Source organism: Octopus sinensis, linkage group LG8 (genome assembly GCF_006345805.1).
Source record: "Octopus sinensis linkage group LG8, ASM634580v1, whole genome shotgun sequence".
Taxonomy (NCBI): Eukaryota; Metazoa; Mollusca; class Cephalopoda; order Octopoda; family Octopodidae; genus Octopus; species Octopus sinensis.
The window spans coordinates 81,524,102-81,540,173 of NC_043004.1; the positions used below are offsets into that span (position 1 = coordinate 81,524,102).

The window sequence follows — 16,072 nt, forward strand, 5'->3', positions numbered from 1 at the left end:
GGGACTGAACCCAGAACCATGTGGTTGGGAAGCAAGCTTCTTCCCACACAGCTACTCTTGCGCCTATGTCCATGCATTTTTTATACCATCAAATACACTAATAAAATATATTCCATTAATAATAAATGGTAATCTATTCCATTAACCCTTTCACTACCATACTTATTTTGAGATGCTCTGTGTTTCTTTCAATTAATTTTCAATATAACAAAGAATTTAGTAAAATAACCACATTAACATTAAGCTAGTGTTAGGAACATAAATTGTGACTAAGCTTTGATGGAAGATTTTAATTCAGAACTTATGAAAACAAGACATTTGTACAACAGAGCCAGAGGTGGTTTCAGCCAGGTTGGTATCAAAAGGGTTAAACAGACCTCTACATTTGGGCAGTTAGACATTAGAAGCAATTGGAAGGGTGTGGATTGAAGGAAATTTAGGTTATTATTTCTAGCATATAAAGTGACCACACTGAGGTCTCCTTCTCTTATGTCTTCTGCTGATTGTTTTTCTTCTTAACCCTTTTGTTACCATATTTCTGTTGAAATTTTGTGTGTTTCTTTCAATTAATTTTAAGTATAACAAAGAACTTAGTAAAATAACTTCATTACCATTAAGCTAGTGTTAGGAACATAAATTGTGATTAAGGTTTGGTGGAAGATTCTAATTCAGAACTTTTGAAAATAAGACATTTGTACAACAGAGCCAGAGGCAGTTTCCGCCAGGTTAGTTTCGAAAGGGTTAATAAAGAATAGAAACAAAAATGTTGGATAAATCTATATTTTTGAAGAAATTTTATGATTTGGATTCTTCAGTTATAAAACTCATATTTTGGTATTAGCAAAGTGCTATGATATTTATATCAGGTTAGAAAATTGCACAAATTAATTACACTAATTAAATCAAATTTGTGTTTATTTTGTAAGATAGGGCTAGACAAACAGCCAAACACTGTTAGTCTAGATTAGTGTTTCCCAATCTGTTTTCCCCAAGTCCCTACTATAACTTTCCAGAAAAACATATGTCCCATTTTTCCTTAAATAAAAATCCACACTAGAGCACTTGAATAGCTCTACAATGTAGCATCAAAACGTTCCTGGACTAGTTCCCTAGCATGCCAACAGATAACAGCATGTGGTTGCATGCACAGTGAAAGCTAACAGTAACCTTTATGAGGCAGTGTACCAAGTGACATCATTGTATTTCCTTCACAAGTTGTGAAATTTGGATTTCTTCAGTTTCAGTGATAGATTTTTTAATTATTTGTTTTTTAACTAAACAATTTGAAACTTTTGAACAATTTGAACAATTAGTAAGGAGAGACACACAAACAAGAAAGAAGAAAGCAAAGGACCACTGATGCGGTCACAGGAGTGTGACAAAAGAACTCTGGCCGAAATAAGATTAAGATTAATGTAAAAAAATAAATATCGCTGAAGCAAAGTAACACCAAATATATAGTGCATGTGTTTTTATTGGCTAAACTGGCAAAATGACCCTTCCTTAATACAACAAAATTTGAAACTTCATATACTGGTGTAACTTCTCATGCTAAACATGGTTTACTTTCAACATTTTTGACAAAATTTCGTATTTTTGACAAAATTTCGTATTTTAGAAGTTATTTCATGTTTTAAGTTGTCATATTTAAGTAATTTTAACCTAACAACAATGTGTATTCAGTTGAAGAAAGCTACTGCTGGTTGCCATAGTAACTGAAATTTTTTATCCTGTGTCTGCTGTAGTTTGCAATTTTGTCATGGACAGAAACAAAGAGCTAACATGAAATTTTGTGTTAAATTTGGGAAGTCTGCTATGAAGACATTGAGCATGCTTCAGCAAGCTTACGGTGATGAGTCAATGGGTCATACACAACGTTTCAAGTGGTGCAGGCATTTTAAAAGCAGAAGGATGTCCCTGGAAGACAATAAACGATCTGGAATACCAGTCACGATTGTCAGGCCTGGAAATGGGGAGAAATTTCATCAGCTGGTGCATGAAAATCATTAGAGGACAATCAACGAAATTACTGTTTATCTTGATTTGAGATCACCTTGTTGCACACATGTGGTCGTGATGGCATGCACTGATCTCTCACTCAATGGTGGTGGTGGTGGTGGTGGTGGTAGTAGTAGTAGTAGTAGTAGTAGTAGTAGTGGGGGAGCACCCCAGCCATGTGTTGAAAGGAATTCTTTGGTGTTTGGATAATTCACCTTTGAAAATATGGGTGTTTTGTTCAACATCCTTAAACAATCCTTATTCAGGGACCTTTTAAGCAGGATGGGCATCTTGAGATATTTTGAGATATTTTGTCTATGGACAAACAAACAAGGTGGAGGTAATAATAATAATCCTTTCAACTATAGGCACAAGGCCTGAAATATTGGGGGAAAGGGACCGGTTGATTAGATCAATCCCAGTACGCAACTGGTACTTAATTTATTGACCCCGAATGAAAGGCAAAGTCGACTTCGGTGAAATTTGAACTCAGAACGTAATGATGGGTGAAATACTGCTAAGCATTCCATCCAGCATAGTAACGATTCTGCCAGCTCACCACCTTAATGATGATGATGATGATGATGATGGTGGTGGTGGTGGTGGTGGTGGTGGTGGTGGTGGTGATGCTGGTGATGATGATGATGGTGGTGGTGGTGGTGGTGGTGGTGGCGGCGGTGTTGGTGATGGTGATGACGATGATGATGATGATGATGATGATGTTGATGATGATTATGATGATGAAATTTAATTATTTTTGTATGTTTTTTTTTCAGAACAAGCAGCCTGATTATTCCTGCAGCTACATCATTTTAAAGACTGATGGCGAATACGAGGGACATGGTTTTACTTTCACAGTTGGACGGGGAAATGAAATAGGTAAGAGAAGACATTATTGTTGTTGTCATCGAGCAAAGAAAGACGTTATCTAATCCCTGCTCCTATGGCATTCCCCTGGAAGTGTTTTCTCCAGGAAACTGACATTTCCAGATACTAGATCTCAGGACTGAGGGCTAGATATTAGAGATCTGAACACAGCAATGCAGGACTGTGTAGTGTGGAAAGGGATTGTCAATGGAGTTGCGACCAGCCATAGGTTGGTTGAAGGATGATGATGATATTATTATTGATGGTGGGGTGACCTTCTTGCTTCCTCAAGGCATCTCTGATAAAAGTTGTTGTCTGCAAACACCTTTTCATCTGGCATAACTAGGACCAGAGGGTGGCCAGATGACTGAATTTTCCAGATCATCACCTTTTAAATTACCATAACCCCTTACAAAACTCATGAAAAACTCTCTCTTTATACATCAATGACAGAACATAATAGAAATGAAAGAAATAGCAAGAAATAAAAATACAGCTAAGTGCATGATAGGTGTGAAACCAATGGTCACTCTCTGACCAACCACAACAAACAACCTTCTAAATATCTCTCTATATATAAACGGCAGTTTGTCTGTCTGTGTGTCTGTCCGGTTGTACCCTCACCCTGACCACGGCTTTCAACCGATTCTGATGAGACTTGACACACACATAGCCCAATGTCATAATTCAAAACTAACGCAGCGAAAATTTTGAAAAGTTCCCCCAGTTCTGAAAAAAAATCGATAAATTCGACATGGGTCGAGAATCTAAGCTTTTTATATGCAACACATTTTCTACAGACTGTCTAAGGGGCGCAACTCGACCTTTTTAACTCTCGGAACACGTGGGGTAAGTATCCCAAAATGTATAAAAATGTACAAAAACGGCAAAAAAGCGGGCAGCAATGTGAGTGACAACAACGAAAAAGTCAAAAGTGACCAAACTGAACAAACGAATGGAAAAGGTTTTTTGATGCACACGACAAAAGCGGTTTATAATAAACCAAGAGTTTGCAAGTAGCGTCCGAGGACCCTTAGGGTACATCAAAAATTTAAGGTAAAACGTTTGGGGTGGTAGTTATAAAGAAAGTGTAAACAAAAAGAGTATTCAAATAACTTGCGGCTGCAGCAGCTATTAGCAGAAGTGGTGGTGTTGGGGGTAAAGTCTCGAATGTAATTTCTTCCTGGTAGGAATTGGTTGGGTTGAATTATCGATAGCTGTTTGATAGTTATTTGGGAGTGAAGAGAAGACATTGCAACCTACACATGCGCCTTCGTTCCCTAGAGGGAAAGGACTAGATTGGGATTAGTCGTTGCCTACTAGGGGCTCTTACATACCCGGGCAACGCCGGGCTATGCTGCTAGTATATATATAAAACATCTTGGGGTATATTTCTTTCCCTCTGAAGAAATGCTCAGGGCATATGAATCTAATATTTAATTAATTCACTGAGTATTAATTGAAACAGCTGTAAGGCATAATGATTAATTTGTTGTTGATAATGAACATTTATTAACTTCACAATCTCCATTTTCTTTTTCTTCCTTTATATGAATATAAAATACATGGTTTTATATATATATATAAACCTATTATTCTAAGGAAATCAATTCCCCCAAAATATTAGGTATTGAACCAATATTTCCTAGGAGGACACCATCCCTTCATGAAGTTAGCATAACCTCTAAGCCTCTAATTGAATTTTATATATATGTGTATATATATATATTTACTCAGGAAGAGCATCCAGCTGTAGAAACACTGCCAGATCAAACTGGAGCCTGGTGCAGCCTCCTGGCTTCCCAGACCCTGGTCGAACCGTCCAACCCATGCTAGCACGGAAAGCAGACGTTAAACGATGATGATGATGATGATTTGGAATTTAATTAATTAGCATGAATTAGTGAAAATTCTCTTGACTAAAGACATTAAAAAAAAATTTATTCTTGGTTCCAGTTATTTGAGTACGAAACAGGAAAAAGTTCACTGTATTAATTGTATAAGTTATCATTTACTTGGTATTGTATTTCGTTTATAAGATTCTCAAGGTGAACTTATGTGTTGAAGCAGATTTCATTGTGCCGCAGGCAGGTCATTCTGTTAATAATGAACAAATACACACACACTGGTTTCATTTCACTTCTTTATCATATATTTGTCAATTAGTTAATTATTTAACAAATTAACTGACTAATTGTTTGAGTAATTGATGATTCACTCAATTAATAAGATCTGTCAAAGTCTTTTTGCCACCATTCATGACCTTATCAACAACATGCTGTCTCTGCTCCAGGTCACCTTTGATAAACATAGCTTATTGAGTGATGAACTGAACAAGAAATCAACCAATCAATTAATCAGGTGGTTAAATAGTTAACCAATTGACAAATTTTAAAGAACTGAAATAGAACCAGTACATGTATTTATTATCAGCTAAATGACCCTCCCAAAATGAAACAAAATGATTTTCTTGATATTATGTTATATAGTTCACTGATATTTCTACTACTTTTTGTCCAGTCTGTTGTGCTGTTAAGTCTCTCAGTAAACTTGTTGTTGGTACCAAAATCAAAGATATTTACAAAGACTTTGGAATGTTCTGGAGACAATTGACCAGTGATGACCAAATGCGATGGGTCTGTATTTTATTTATTAATAGATATTATTTTTCTGTTTACAAACCATTAATTTTCCTTTTAAATGAACTTCATAAATTAATTGTACAGTCCAATTTTATAAATGAATTGTACAGTCCAATTATGCACGGGGGTTGATGTAATCGACTTAATCTGTTAGTCTGTCCTTGTTTGTGCCCTCTGTGTTTGGCCCCTTGCGGGCAGTAAAGAAATAGGTATTTCGTCTGTCTTTACATTTTGAGTTCAAATTCCACTGAGGTCAACTTTGCCTTTCATCCTTTTGGGGTCGATTAAATAAGTACTAGTTATGCACTGGGGCTGATGTAATTGACTTAATCCCTTCCCTCAGATTTGAGGTCTTGTGCTTAGGGTGTCAGCATCATGATCGAAAGATTGTGGTTTCGATTCCTGGACCAGGCGATGCGTTGTGTTCTTGAGCAAAACACTTCATTTCACGTTGCTCCTGTCCACTCAGCTGGCAAAAATGAGTAGCGCTGCGATGGATTGGCGTCCCGTCCAGCTGGGGAATACATACGCTATAGAAACTGGGAAACTGGGCCCATGAGCCTGGCTAGGCTTTAAAAGGGTGCATTTATTTATTTTATTTAATATATTTTACGGTTTTTGGTAAAAGATTATTGTTGCCATTTTATTTATATGGGTCTGGTGGAGCTGTTTAGTAAGCCGTGATCTAAAAGCTACATTGTTTCTCACTGCCTGAAGAACACAAGAAATGAATTGCATATTAACTTAAACCATTCCATTGCAGATTGGTCCTGAAAAAGGTGTGATTCACTTGGCAACTGCTGCCATTGTGAATGCTCTGTGGGACTTGTGGGCCAAAATTGAAGGAAAGGTAAGACATAATAATAATAATAATAATAATAATAATAATAATAATAATAACAAAGAACATGCCTCCTCATTGATATGACTGTCTCAATCGATATAAATGTATCTGTCAAGACCTACCAAAAACTGAGCAAATATAAAGATCTTGAAATAGAAATCAGTAAAATGTGGAACCTGAAGACTAAAACAATACCTGTTGTCATAGGTGCCCTGGGAATGATAGCAAAAGGGGCTGATAGCTACCTAACTCAGATACCAGGAAACCCAAAAATGGCAGAAATTCAAAAGATAGTGCTCATGGGAACTGCTCATATCCTACGCAAAATACTTTCTATGTAATCTCAAGGTTTAAAACAAACATAATTTTCGGTTTAAAAAAAAAAAATTATATTTTTTTTTAGACATTCATTAGTACAACACCAAAAACTCCCCCCCCCCCAAATATATGGCACACTAGGCATAACAACAACATGAACTTCCAACCTGTTGTCTCTTGAGGTCTCTGGGTGAGACTTGGAGCCAACTTGTACAAATATAAAGCAAAAGTCAAATATAGAATAATAATAATAATAATAATAATAATAATAATAATAATAATGGTTTTTATTTTCTTCTGCATCATTCTGTATATTCTACCAGTAACTGAGAAATATCTTCTGGTCACAAATGGTCAGTCTTTGGGCTATATACATAGGAGGATTTGAACTCAGTACCATGAGGTAATTAGATGCATCTGAGGGTTTGCTATAGACTTTGTAGGGTAATGGACAAGATGTGTTGTGGTATTGAGTTACATCCAATCACATTCTAAATCCAAGTTCTGCTGGGTTTACTTTGAACTTTATATTGTTATGCAGATCAATAGAATAAACCAGACAACTATTAAAAAATGTAGTAGTATTAGTAGTAGTAGTAGTAGTAGTAGCAGCAGCAGCAGCAGCAGCAGCAGTAGTAGTAGTAGTAGTAGTAGTAGTAGTAGTAGCAACAGTAGAAGAGGTAGTAGTAGTAGTAGTAGTAGTAGTAGTAGCAGTAGCAGTAGCAACAGTAGAAGAGGTAGTAGTAGTAGTAGTAGTAGTAGTAGTAGTAGTAGCAGTAGCAACAGTAGAAGAGGTAGTAGTAGTAGTAGTAGTAGTAGTAGTAGCAGTAGCAACAGTAGAAGAGGTAGTAGTAGTAGTAGTAGTAGTAGTAGCAGCAGCAGCAGCAGTAGTAGTAGTAGCAGTAGCAACAGTAGTAGAGGTAGTAGTAGTAGTAGCAGCAGCAGCAGTAATAGTAGTAGTAGTAGTAGCTGCAGTAGTAGTAGTAGCAGCAGCAGCTGCAGTAGTAGTAGCAGCAGCAGTAGTAGAGGTAGTAGCAGCAGCAGCTGCAGTAGTAGTTGTAGCAGCAGCAGCAGCAGCAGCAGCAGCAGCAGTAGTAGTAGTAGTAGTAGTAGTAGTAGTAGTAGTAGTAGCAGCAGCAGCAGTTGCAGCAGTGTCTGATGTTTTATTATTTTATGCAGTTTTTATCAATTTTTATGTTTTGATGTGATTTGTACTATTTAAAAAAAAAAAATTATTTGCTGATTTTATTAATTTATTTTTCCCTTTCCAGCCCTTATGGAAACTTTTGGTTGATATGGTAAGTGAAACTCATATATAAACACTGAGATACTCTTAACTGAATGTTGATCGTTAATTTGGAGTATTTTACTTGATAATTCATTAACAAAGTGATCAAATTATTTCACAGTAAATTAAAATTTTATTAAGTATTAAGGATAAAATATGTAGGGTGATGTCAATAAAGGAAATCAAAGAGAAAAGATATGGTATCACCATATATACATTGCTTAATGCCTCTATAATATTTTGAGAAAGAGTCCCCTTATCAAATATAAACTTGAAAGAGACAGAAAAGTTCAGAAGAAAGTGTTGACTGGCAGACTGGTGCAAAACTTCAAGAAAATAACATTAGTCAATTAGTCAATATATACATTAGTCAATATACATTCAATTTAAAACAGCAAGCTAGCAGAAACGTTAGCATGCCGGGAGAAATTCTTAGCAGTATTTTGTCTGTCTTGACATTCTGAGTTCAAATTCTACCGAGGTTGACTTTGCCTTTTATCCTTTCAGGGTCGATAAATCAAGTACCAGTTGCATGCTGGGGTTGATCTAATTGACTGGCCCCCTCCCCCAAAATTTCAGGCCTTGTGCCTTGAGTACAAAAGAATATACATTCAATTTGGGTATATTTTTTCAGTTATTTTCTTCTTCCTTCAGTTAAAGCATATAGTGGAGGCACATGGCTTAGTGGTTAGGGTGTTGGACTCATGATCCAACGACTGTGGTTTTAATTCCTGGACCAGATGACACATTATGTTCTTGAGCAAAACACTTCATTTCACATTGCAGGTACTACTCAATTTTGCCAGCAGTACAATACAAGTACTACTCATTTTTGCCAGCTGAGTGGACTGGAGCAATGTGAAATAAAGTGTCTTGCTCAAGGACACAACACGTTGCCAGGAATTGAACTCATGGCCTTACGATCCTGAGTAGAATGCCCTAACCACTAAGCCACATGCCTTCCATTTGCCATTATTCTGCTGCTGTTTGAAATAGAAACTAACATGAAATTTTGATGGCAGTTTTGAAACAAGGACAAGGGACAGTTTCAGACAGTATCAAAAGGGTTATATTATATAACAGAAAGATTTCAGTTTAGCTAATTGCTTTGTCAATTTATATATTATCATATTAAAAGGTTTTATTTTACCATTTATTGTTTCTCACAGGATCCGCAGCAACTTGTCTCTGTTATTGATTTTAGATATATGTAAGTTTATTCCTTAAATTGTTTGTCAAATCTTGATTCTGAACCATCTGTTACTTTATCATAAACCAGGTCTTTAGGAATTAAAGGAACAGGCCTTTAGAAATTAAGGGACTAGCCCTGTTTTAAAGGTTGCACACGTTCATCTTTAGGGCCCACGTGGAATTTGGAAAAAACTAGCAATCTGAATTTCATTCTGAATTTCTTTTATATTTTATTTGTTTCAATCATTAGACTGTTTATGTCCCTGTAACCTAGCGGTTCAGCAAAAGAGGCTGATAGAATAAGTACCAGGTTTTCAATACAAAAAGAGATATAAGTCCTGGAGTTGATTCATTCAACTAAAATAATTTGTCAGGGTGGTGCCCCAGCATGGCCACAGTCTAATGATTGAAACAAATAAAATATAAGAGAAATTCAGAATGAAATTCAGATTGCTAGTTTTTTTCCAAATTCCACGTGGGCCCTAAAGATGAACGTGTGTAACTTTTAAAACAGGGCTGTCAAGCTCATTTGGCTTTGTGGGCTATACTGGGGTACTTATCCCAAATAACTATTTGTAATGCAGGCCAAAGTAAATAGATAAAGGGATTATCATAACAACCTTATTAATTTGTTATTTCGTTAATGTGAATCACACATACCAGATTTTTTATTCAGTTGGGAAGCTATTCACAATATCAGTGAAAATTTTATTCACTTTATCTTTAATAGTATGCAATGGCTTCTCATCCAAGCATGTGGCTCGTTGCAAGCACATGCCATGGAAAAGACCCCCAAAAAGGCTGAAAAACATCTTGCTGTCTGAAAATGTATCCTTGCTGTTTGCTATTGGATAATATATATTCATAAGAGATGTTGTTTCAGGACAAATACCACAGTAGCTGGCCTTTCAATGGCATATATACTTTAAGTATGATACATAGATAGCTATTTTAATTTAATACATTTACTGGATTTAAATTTATTTAGTTGTAAATGAAAAAATTAGGACTTAGTAAATCTGTCACACTAACCATCTACTTTCTAATTAAAAAATTGCTATCGAAAAGTAATTAACCAATTGAAGTCGGTCATATTGCACAAAATGTTGTTGTTGCTGTTATTTTATTTATTGTTGATGTTGTTATGGGTGATGTTGATAGTAGTTGTGTTGTAGTGATATGATAAAGATAGATAATTTTTAATAAATTTTTTTAATAATTAAATCATTTTTATAATTTTCAGAAAAGATGTCTTAACACCAGAGGAAGCTGTTGGTTCGTTTGTTTTCAAGAATAACATTTACTGTTTAGAATCCTCCTCCTCCTCCTCCTCCTCCTCCTCATCATCATCATCGTCATCATCATCATCATCATCATCGTTTAATGTCCGCTTTCCATGCTGGCATGGGTTGGACGGTTTGACTGGGGACTGGTGAGCCAGACGGCTGCACCAGGCTCTATTATTATTGTTTGACCATAACCAGTTGAGCGTGACCCTTAATAGCTGATGATATGTGCATCTCTGATCACAAGCAGAAGTGAGGTGAAATGATTTGCTCAAGAACACAATGCACTGCCCTGTCTAGGAATTGAAACCACGATCTCGTGATCATGACTGCAACACCTTAACCACTAGGCTATGCACCCTCACACTAAAATATGTTTGTGACTAATAATAAAAATAATAACAATAACAATAATAATAATAATAATAATAATAATAATAATAATACTCTTTTACTTGTTTCAGTCATTTGACTGTGGCCATGCTGGAGCACCGCCTTTAGTCAAGCAAATCAACTCCAAGACTTATTCTTTGTAAGCCTAGTACTTATTCTATCGGTCACTTTTGCCGAACCGCTAAGTTAGGAGGGTTATTGGCATCTAAGAACTCAATAAGAGGGTTCATGGCATCAAAGGCTACTTGTTGTAGCCTGATGTTAGGATTCTGTTTTTTTTTTTTTTTCAGCAGACTAATCTGTTGAGTATATGTGAATAATAATAATATCATGTGATATAACATACAGAAAATAGCACACATCCTACATAAAACACATGGTGATGATGATGATGATGACAAGCTATCTAACTAGAGATGGTGCCTGGATAAAAATACCGGTTTGTGGCTAACCTTAAAACACACACTTCATTGTTGAGTGAAAATGTCTAATACAAATATATCAAATAATGGTGTTAATGAGGCTAGAACCAAATGTGAAGGTCTTTGTGGTCTTTGTGGCAGGTGCTTTGTGGTTGAGCAGCGCAGGCCTGGTCATCATCCAGAGACTGCTTGTACACAAAGCCAGAAGCAAAGAAGAATGTGAGATAAGGAGGCAAACGGTAATTGAATGCTGGATGAGGGGTGAATAGAGTGTCCAGTAGAACTATTACACATCACTCTACAATCACTCAACATCTGACGCATCACTCCACAACCACTTCAACATCTGACGCATCACTCAACATCTGACACATCACTCCACAATCACTTCAACATCTGATGCATCACTCCACAATCACTCAACATCTGACGCATCACCCCAGAATCACTCAACATCTGATGCATCACTCCACAATCACTCAACATCTGACGCATCACCCCAGAATCACTCAACATCTGATGCATCACTCCACAATCACTTCAACATCTGATGCATCACTCCACAATCACTCAACATCTGACGCATCACCCCAGAATCACTCAACATCTGATGCATCACTCCACAATCACTTCAACATCTGATGCATCACTCCACAATCACTCAACATCTGATGCATCACCCCAGAATCACTCAACATCTGACGCATCACTCCACATCATTCAACATCTGATGCATCACTCCACATCTGATGCATCACCCCAGAATCACTCAACATCTGATGCATCACTCCACAATCTCTTCAACATCTGATGCATCACTCCACAATCACTTCAACATCTGATGCATCACTCCACAATCACTCCACATCATTCAACATCTGACGCATCACCCCAGAATCACTCAACATCTGATGCATCGCTCCACAATCACTCAACATCTGACACATCACTCCACAATCACTTCAACATCTGATGCATCACTCCACAATCACTCAACATCTGACGCATCACCCCAGAATCACTCAACATCTGACATATCACTCCACAATCACTTCAACATCTGATGCATCACTCCACAATCACTCCACATCATTCAACATCTGACGCATCACTCCACAATCACTCAACATCTGACACATCACTCCACAATCACTCAACATCTGATGCATCACTCCACAATTACTCCACATCATTCAACATCTGACGCATCACCCCAGAATCACTCAGCATCTGATGCATCACTCCACAATTACTCCTCATCATTCAACATCTGACGCATCACCCCAGAATCACTCAGCATCTGATGCATCACTCCACAATCACTTCAACATCTGACACATCACTCCACAATCACTTCAACATCTGATGCATCACTCCACAATGACTCCACATCATTTAACATCTGACGCATCACTCCACAATCACTCAACATCTGACGCATCACCCCAGAATCACTCAACATCTGATGCATCACTCCACAATCACTTCAGCATCTGATGCATCACTCCACAATCTCTTCAACATCTGACACATCACTCCACAATCACTTCCACATCTGATGCATCACTCCACAATGACTCCACATCATTCAACATCTGACGCATCACTCCACAATCACTCAACATCTGACGCATCACCCCAGAATCACTCAGCATCTGATGCATCACTCCACAATCACTTCAGCATCTGATGCATCACTCCAAAATCACTTCAACATCTGATGCATCACTCCACAATCACTCCACATCATTCAACATCTGACGCATCACTCCACAATCACTCAACATCTGACGCATCACCCCAGAATCACTCAACATCTGATGCATCACTCCACAATCACTTCAGCATCTGATGCATCACTCCACAATCACTTCAACATCTGATGCATCACTCCACAATCACTTCAACATCTGATGCATCACTCCACAATCACTCAACATCTGACGCATCACTCCACAATCACTTCAACATCTGATGCATCACCCCCAGAATCACTCAACATCTGACGCATCACTCCACATCATTCAACATCTGATGCATCACCCCACGATCACTCAACATCTGACGCATCACCCCAGAATCATTCAACATCTGACGCATCACTCCACATCATTCAACATCTGATGCATCACTCCACATCTGATGCATCACCCCAGAATCACTCAACATCTGATGCATCACTCCACATCACTCCACAATCACTTCAACATCTGACGCATCACTCCACAATCACTCAACATCTGACACATCACTCCACATCTGATGCATCACTCCACAATCACTCAACATCTGACGCATCACTCCACAATCACTCAACATCTGACACATCACTCCACAATCACTTCAACATCTGATGCATCACTCCACAATCACTCCTCATCATTCAACATCTGACGCATCACTCCACAATCACTCAACATCTGACGCATCAACCCAGAATCACTCAACATCTGACGCATCACTCCACAATCACTCAACATCTGACACATCACTCCACAATCACTTCAACATCTGGTGCATCACTCCACAATCACTCCACATCATTCAACATCTGACGCATCACTCCACAATCACTCAACATCTGACGCATCACCCCAGAATCACTCAACATCTGATGCATCACTCCACAATCACTCAACATCTGACACATCACTCCACAATCACTCAACATCTGACACATCACTCCACAATCACTTCAACATCTGACGCATCACTCCACAATCACTCAACATCTGACACATCACTCCACAATCACTCAACATCTGACGCATCACTCCACATCATTCAACATCTGACGCATCACTCCACATCATTCAACATCTGATGCATCACTCCACAATCACTTCAACATCTGACGCATCACTCCACATCATTCAACATCTGATGCATCACTCCACAATCACTTCAACATCTGACGCATCACTCCACAATCACTCAACATCTGACACATCACTCCACAATCACTTCAACATCTGACACATCACTCCACAATCACTCAACATCTGACACATCACTCCACAATCACTTCAACATCTGATGCATCACTCCACAATCACTCAACATCTGACGCATCACCCCAGAATCACTCACATCTGATGCATCACTCCACAATCACTCAACATCTGACGCATCACCCCAGAATCACTCCACAATCACTTCAACATCTGATGCATCACTCCACAATCACTCAAAATCTGACGCATCACCCCAGAATCACTCAACATCTGATGCATCACTCCACAATCACTTCAACATCTGATGCATCACTCCACAATCACTCAACATCTGATGCATCACCCCAGAATCACTCAACATCTGACGCATCACTCCACATCATTCAACATCTGATGCATCACTCCACATCTGATGCATCACCCCAGAATCACTCAACATCTGATGCATCACTCCACAATCACTTCAGCATCTGATGCATCACTCCACAATCTCTTCAACATCTGATGCATCACTCCACAATCTCTTCAACATCTGATGCATCACTCCACAATCACTTCAACATCTGATGCATCACTCCACAATCACTCCACATCATTCAACATCTGACGCATCACCCCAGAATCACTCAACATCTGATGCATCGCTCCACAATCACTCAACATCTGACACATCACTCCACAATCACTTCAACATCTGATGCATCACTCCACAATCACTCAACATCTGACGCATCACCCCAGAATCACTCAACATCTGACATATCACTCCACAATCACTTCAACATCTGATGCATCACTCCACAATCACTCCACATCATTCAACATCTGACACATCACTCCACAATCACTCAACATCTGATGCATCACTCCACAATTACTCCACATCATTCAACATCTGACGCATCACCCCAGAATCACTCAGCATCTGATGCATCACTCCACAATTACTCCTCATCATTCAACATCTGACGCATCACCCCAGAATCACTCAGCATCTGATGCATCACTCCACAATCACTTCAACATCTGACACATCACTCCACAATCACTTCAACATCTGATGCATCACTCCACAATGACTCCACATCATTCAACATCTGACGCATCACTCCACAATCACTCAACATCTGACGCATCACCCCAGAATCACTCAACATCTGATGCATCACTCCACAATCACTTCAGCATCTGATGCATCACTCCACAATCTCTTCAACATCTGACACATCACTCCACAATCACTTCCACATCTGATGCATCACTCTACAATGACTCCACATCATTCAACATCTGACGCATCACTCCACAATCACTCAACATCTGACGCATCACCCCAGAATCACTCAGCATCTGATGCATCACTCCACAATCACTTCAGCATCTGATGCATCACTCCAAAATCACTTCAACATCTGATGCATCACTCCACAATCACTCCACATCATTCAACATCTGACGCATCACTCCACAATCACTCAACATCTGACGCATCACCCCAGAATCACTCAACATCTGATGCATCACTCCACAATCACTTCAGCATCTGATGCATCACTCCACAATCACTTCAACATCTGATGCATCACTCCACAATCACTTCAACATCTGATGCATCACTCCACAATCACTCAACATCTGACGCATCACTCCACAATCACTTCAACATCTGATGCATCACCACCACCCCCCAGAATCACTCAACATCTGACGCATCACTCCACATCATTCAACATCTGATCATCACCCCACAATCACTCAACATCTGACGCATCACCCCACCAGAATCACTCAACATCTGACGCATCACTCCACATCATTCAACATCTGATGCATCACTCCACATCTGATGCATCACCCCAGAATCACTCA

General features: G+C 38.6%; 1 protein-coding gene across 1 annotated transcript in view; it reads left to right on the forward strand.

The window, feature by feature from the left end:
- The window catches only part of LOC115215085 (mitochondrial enolase superfamily member 1-like), a 36,526-nt gene that overhangs the window by 1,151 nt on the left and 19,303 nt on the right, over positions 1-16,072 (forward strand). The window contains exons 2-7 of the mRNA XM_029784245.2: positions 2,775-2,877; positions 5,386-5,501; positions 6,271-6,357; positions 7,941-7,967; positions 9,127-9,167; positions 10,392-10,423. Of these exons, the coding sequence (XP_029640105.2) occupies positions 2,775-2,877; positions 5,386-5,501; positions 6,271-6,357; positions 7,941-7,967; positions 9,127-9,167; positions 10,392-10,423 (406 nt within the window). The remainder of the gene's footprint in view (positions 1-2,774; positions 2,878-5,385; positions 5,502-6,270; positions 6,358-7,940; positions 7,968-9,126; positions 9,168-10,391; positions 10,424-16,072) is intronic.